Source organism: Centroberyx gerrardi, chromosome 1 (genome assembly GCF_048128805.1).
Source record: "Centroberyx gerrardi isolate f3 chromosome 1, fCenGer3.hap1.cur.20231027, whole genome shotgun sequence".
Taxonomy (NCBI): Eukaryota; Metazoa; Chordata; class Actinopteri; order Beryciformes; family Berycidae; genus Centroberyx; species Centroberyx gerrardi.
Window position 1 is genome coordinate 23,593,716 of NC_135997.1, and position 6,128 is coordinate 23,599,843.

The 6,128-nt window shown below is 40.9% G+C and overlaps 1 protein-coding gene across 1 annotated transcript; it reads right to left on the reverse strand.

Moving 5' to 3' along the window:
* Positions 1-719: 719 nt before the first annotated feature.
* Positions 720-3,894, reverse strand: serf2b (small EDRK-rich factor 2b). The gene is made up of 3 exons (XM_071911052.2): positions 3,765-3,894; positions 2,767-2,875; positions 720-1,164 (listed from the first exon to the last, which is right to left on the reverse strand). Exons 1-3 carry the CDS (start codon positions 3,769-3,771, stop codon positions 1,095-1,097), a joined length of 186 nt encoding a protein of 61 aa, XP_071767153.1. The 5' UTR covers positions 3,772-3,894; the 3' UTR covers positions 720-1,094.
* Between the last annotated feature and the right edge of the window lie 2,234 nt (positions 3,895-6,128).

The following is a 6,128-nucleotide window of genomic DNA, read 5'->3' on the forward strand; positions in this document are numbered from 1 at the left end:
TTCTACAAACAATCTCACTGGGAAGTGCTAATTTATTGGGCTGGGTTTGTCCAAGTACTATTTTATATGAAGTGAGAAGACTTCATTTGAACCTAACCTCATTATTTAGGGTGACCAGATACTAGACTGCTGCCCTAGTTGTTTAGCTCTATTTCTCATAATTAAGGTAGTTTTCATTACATGTAGCAGAATTTAAATATTGCAAAATGCTACATGTTTTGTTATTAGGCTAGGTTAGTTCTGATGAGACTAGTTTAAAGAAGCCATTCAACCTGCTGATTAAACTGTAGCTTGTTGTATGGATGTCTGTTCAGTGAAAGGTTTACAGCTAAGACAGCTGCTCCAACACAAACATTATCCCTATGATGTAATTGCTTTTTCACCCTTGCCAACTCAAATTCTGATGAAATCTGTGAACACAGCTTGACCCCAACTCTTCACATGCAGAACAGTCCATTAATAGAATTTCTTCTCATTGTAAGTGAAATTATCTAACAGACATAGTCCGGATACCAGGACACAGTGGAAAAACGGCTAATTAAAGTTTATTTCCTGATCATTCCTCCATCCCCATTGTCATGTTCAATTTCAGAAAACGAAATCTTGACAACTTGATATGACATGAAGAGGATTCTACAAGATGTAACTGACATTTAACATACAACAAAAATCAACAACTGTTTTCTCTACGCCAACACGCAAAATAACTCGAGCAAGCATGAACTAAAAAGATATTTTATTTGGAACCAGCAGGGGACATTTTGATACAAAAATACACAATCGTTATGTAGATGCTTTGTGTTGAGAATTGTTCATACTTCATACTCCTGCTGCTTACACCACTGATGCTCCTCTGAATGAGACATGCAGGACCAGAGTGGAGAACCACTAACTTGCTCAGACTTTATTTCACCAGGTAAAATAACACAATTCCAATAAGCAACAAGCAATGTCATTTGCCATAGGGAAGAATGTAGGATCCTATATTCTTGAGTCTAGACAAAAATGAAAGATCCATTCTCATAAATATCAGGAAGAATGCTGAATGAGGGACGATCTTGAACACCGAGTCGGACTCATCTCCGACTGCAACGTTATTTCTTCTCAGGTGCTTTCCCCCCTTCATTCGCCTTTTTCTGCTTCTGTTGCATTATCTCTGCGTCCCTTGGGGGAAGGAAGGAAGAAAAAACAAAACATTCGAATGAGTCGGGAGATTTCGAGATAGAAAACAAACTTTGTTAAGATATACCCAACTATAGCACACACACACACACAGAGCGTTAACATGCATCTATATGGATAACCAATTCAAAAACTTGAAAATGCGTATAAAAAGTAATACTCCACACAAAATTGCTCATGGAGTTGAGAATTAACCCTCAACCTGTTTTCCAGAGAAGTCACACAGGATAATGAGCGTGGCACACCTCCACACTCGACAGTTATGGTGCCTCCTGGATTGACAAAGTTGCTAGTTGCGAAATATTCACCAACATTACATGCAACCCTGGCTGATGGGTCAAAAGCCACTTGAGAGTAATTAGTTATTCTGAATGCAACGCCTGATGCCACATCAAAAAAATAAAATCTATCATGCAGGGATATGTTTTTCGTACATGCATCTCCCTTTTTCATTCCAGTGGAAGATTATGGTTTTCCAGTCCCAACCTGCACCTCCCCAAGCTGTTCCTGATCACACACCTGAATTCAATAATAAGGGTTCACCGATACCATTTTTTTCAGACCGAGTACAACTTTGAGTACTTGCCGATACAGAATACCGATACAAGTACTTCACATTATGCAACCTCTGAAAATAATTCATAACCAGATCACTGCATAAGACACATTTTTAAAAACATTTTGGATTGATTGATTATTTGTTGATATTTTGTTTTTTTAAAACAGTTGAAACACGCGCGCCCCAGGCTCCAGCACAACCTACGGTACCGGATCTCTTGGCATCAGCTCACTCCACCTATACCGAATACTTAACCTGGTATCGGCCCCCATACCGATATCAGTGCCGCCCCAATTCGATCATTCTTCAACAGACAGATTTTCTCAAGCAAAATTAATTGTTATAACACCAATGAAGCCAGGAGTCTGCCTGAATTTACTGTGATGTGGATATTTTGCACGGGACTAGTTATATCAGAGGACGTCTACTTCATAAGTTATGGCAAAAGTTAAAAGCTTTGGGATACAGAACCTGGCCTTGGTGGGCAATACGTTCAAATTTAACAAGAGGGACAGTGAGTTTACTGTCACATCACAACAAGAATCTATGATAATCATAGGACAGGTGTTTGAGAATTTTTTTGGCATGGAAAAAAAATGTCTTGCTTTGTTAACACCTGCTTGACAGAAGACTCATTCTTGCCTTCCAATGTGACAAAACTGAAAAGTTGCTGAGCCTGGTGGTCTCCATCTATGAGACAGGCCCATACTGACCTATGCGTGGCATGATGAGAGAAGTGTGAAACATTCCACTGAACCCTAGATTAATGCCACAATGAAATCTGAATGGGGATCTAGGCTATGTATCCAATGTGTAGGCCCAGTAGGGGGAATGAATTAACCCAGCCAAAATTGGCCCACCTTGCCTGTAACACACTAGGTGGAAAAAAAACAAAAGACTACTGGATCTGAATCTAGTCTTGCTATGTTGATTTTTGGCTGTGATTTTACAGCTGCAAACATCCAGTTGCACCACAGGGATCATTTAAGTTTCGCTGCATCTCATCTCACGTTGATGCTGCCTACCTCTGTTTCCGGGCAGCAGCAGACAACCCATCCTCGTTCCTCTTCCCCTTGCCCATGTCAGTCTGCTTTTTGGCATGCTTCTGACGAGCAAGCTCACGTTGGTTTCCTCCTGCAACGTAGGCAAGACATAAACTGTTATTGAACAAAAGGCACATTAATGAGCAACCCATCATATGTGTGAGCAGCAGTTACACCCTGAGAACACCTCCATTATAAAACAGTTGCCACACAAAGCAGCAAGCATAAGCAACACTGCAGGGATTTTCTTATTGTCTTGCAGAAAAGTAGCACAATGTGCAGTGCTTAATTAGCATGGTAGACAGTAAGGAAAAAAAATAATAATCAAACAAAATAAATAAATCAGATTTTTAGAAAAAAAAAACAAGGTGACAAATCTGTCTGCAGCCGACGTGGCAGGGAGGCGCTGTGGAGCATCAAGCCCAGAACAAGAGGACAGAGGACAGCAACATCTCTGGAAGTACCGTTAAAATGTCACACCGGTCGAGTAAAGACATAAATGACGAGGGCAGAGGCAGATTTCTAATAACTATAATTACCGAACTTAACACCGTGTCAACCAGGAGTAACGTTAATATCCAATATCCGTGTTATTTCTCTGTTATCAATGGCTTTCAGCAGGCCGAGGCTTAGAGTAACTGCTGGACAAGAGCGACCCAATGGACAATCAGTGTTTACAAATGTCGGACGTTACTTCATCATCATGTGAGAGGTTACAATATAGCTGAATTACATAAACTGTAGCTTAAATATACATCTGAGTTGTGGTCTGTTATTCGGCCCAACTAGCATGCAAAATACATGGCCCAAGTAGACAACACTGTTCGTCTGCATTCCATGAAATACGTCTATTTCAGCAAATAGACGGGGCCCACATCGGCAGTCGCCATGTCTACGATGAGCAGAGATAACATGCAACCGAAATGACCACAACAGAAGTACATAAATGCCTTACAGTCAAAATATATGTTGATACCCACTGGTCATTTTTTGCAGTTGATGCTTCTTTCGCCCGAAATCCGAATAAGCTCACCCAAAGGGCTGCTTATTTCCTTCTCGTCGTGCCAGTCGCTGATTTTCCTTGAGCTTTGGTGCCTCAGTGGGGCTGACAAATAACCGCGAGATTTCGGTACGAGAACATTCCCCTGTCTTACCATGTGGCATCGCGCATGCGCTGGGTAGCTGTAGCATGTATTGTTGATTTTTTATGATTTTTTTTTTATAAGTTTTAAACTTTAGACCACTGCTGTATCACCACCGTTAGGCTAGTGGATGAGCCTCAAAAAGTCCTTTAATTGTGGAGATACCCCTACCGGAGGTAGAACAAAACACAACAATGTTTTTTAGCATCCCTAGGGTCTCCCATAAATGAAACAGATTGTTGTATAAAAATATTTTACTGCAAAGATGGTTAAATTGGTCCACATTTTGATACACCCCACCAACAAAAAAAGGTGCAAAACAAAGCCAATCCGCATGGGACTGCTTGCACATAAACTCATGTAGATTTGAATCAGAAGGTCAGATAGCTCTCAAACTTGCCATACTTGTAGTCAAGATGCATCTCCACAGACAATCTGTCTGCAGCATTTAAGCGTTTTCTTCTACCTCTGGTAGGGGTATCTCTAAATTTCAAGGTCCCTCCTGCTAGACTAGTTCCCCTGTGACTGTTTCCAGCTTTGTCTTGTGCTGATCACAATATCCAAAATAATAATCATTGCCCTCTGAAAATAAAACTTGCATTAATTGAGTCATTTGGTCTTTTGGTTTTGCTTTGTGCTGTATGCATTTAGATATGATGTTGAATAGCAGGTCAGTAGATGGAGGCACCATTAGTCATGGGAGGTCAGCTACTGTCAGGCCTCTATTGAAGGAAAAGGGTGTGTGAGGATGAGTTGGACATGATGTGATTAAGATGCCATTTGGGAATATATATGTATATATATATATATATAGATACTGTATATAAAAAGTACATAGGGATGTATATATTATAATTTATGCTATATTATATACATGCCATATGAATAATTTTCATTGTTTATTTTAAGCAGTGGAAGTCTGGATATCTGGAAGGCCATAGTTGCATCATAATGGTTCTACACATATTGTCAGATCTCTGTGTCTGGATGTCATTCTGTGGTTGGTGTTGCAAGACCAAAGGTGCGATAAGCATTGCTTTCCTAGTATTTTCCAGTGTTTTGCATATTTTTTTACTCAAGACAGTGTCATTCTACTTACTGAGAGAAGCTCCAAATCTGTGTACCTCTGCAAGCAGAGGAAGGACGATATTGAGGTGAGTTGGTGACTTCCTTTTCTGAAGCAAAGGGAAGCTGATACTGTTGGAAAGTATTGACACATTTCACTTAATTAAAAATCAATTACTCAGTTTTTACCCAAGTCTGAGGTAAGAGTGAGAGTATACTTTTCTATAAAGTTCAAATAAATTAGTGTAATTAGTATTTAATAAAGTATCTCACTCTTTTCTCTCTGCTCTCTCGTCTCCCCTCAGCTTTCTTTCACAATGACAACTCGTCGTCCAAGACGCCTCCAGTCCGCTCGTCCCCTCTCGGTCGCTGTTGCGCCCCAGCAGGAGCCCCGCAGCAGCAACTACAAGCTGCAGGCCGTCCTGGGAGAGGGGAGCTTTGGAAAAGTGGTTAGGTGTCTAAAGCTAGACACCAACGAGAGCGTGGCGGTGAAGGTGTTAAAGGATAAAGAGGCCTACGTCCGTGAGGCCGAAAAGGAGGTGGGCCACTTAAATGTTTTTGATTTGCTTGAGTAGCATTTGTCCTGGTGGTCAGATTTTACTTGACCCACTGATGAAATTGATTATGTCATATGTGAACTAAACATTGATCACATAACGATCTCTAACTCTTTGTGTACTCGCAGGTTGCCATGCTGAAAAAACTGCGCCATTTGGACCTGGACAAGTGCCACATCGTAAAGTGGCACGACTGCTTTATGCTGAAAGGACACACTTGTCTAGTGTTTGAAGAGCTGGACATCAGCCTGTGGGACTACATGAGGGAGAGGAGGTCCAGCCCTCTGCCTCTGAAACAGATTAGGCCAATCATTCATCAGGTACAGTGGATGTAGTTTTCACAAATAGATTGCAGACCAATTGAAACGATAAAGCCAAATATAGAGAAAATCTAAAAAAAATTAATCCCCAACTTTTGTCCGAGAGAAATCAAAATAAATTGCTTTTTCAATGTCCAACTATGGCATCAACTCTACATTTCTATATTGTACCTGCAGCTTTCGATGGCGTTGGACGGCTTGAGGACTGTGGGAGTGATCCACACTGACCTCAAACCTGACAACGTAATGCTGGTGAACCG

Bases quoted from the DNA above. Each gene is read 5' to 3' on its own strand.
- serf2b (XM_071911052.2), bottom strand. The intron at 1,165-2,766 runs GTAGGCAGCATC...CCTTCCCCCAAG, and splicing joins GCTGCTGCCCGGAAACAGAG to GGACGCAGAGATAATGCAAC.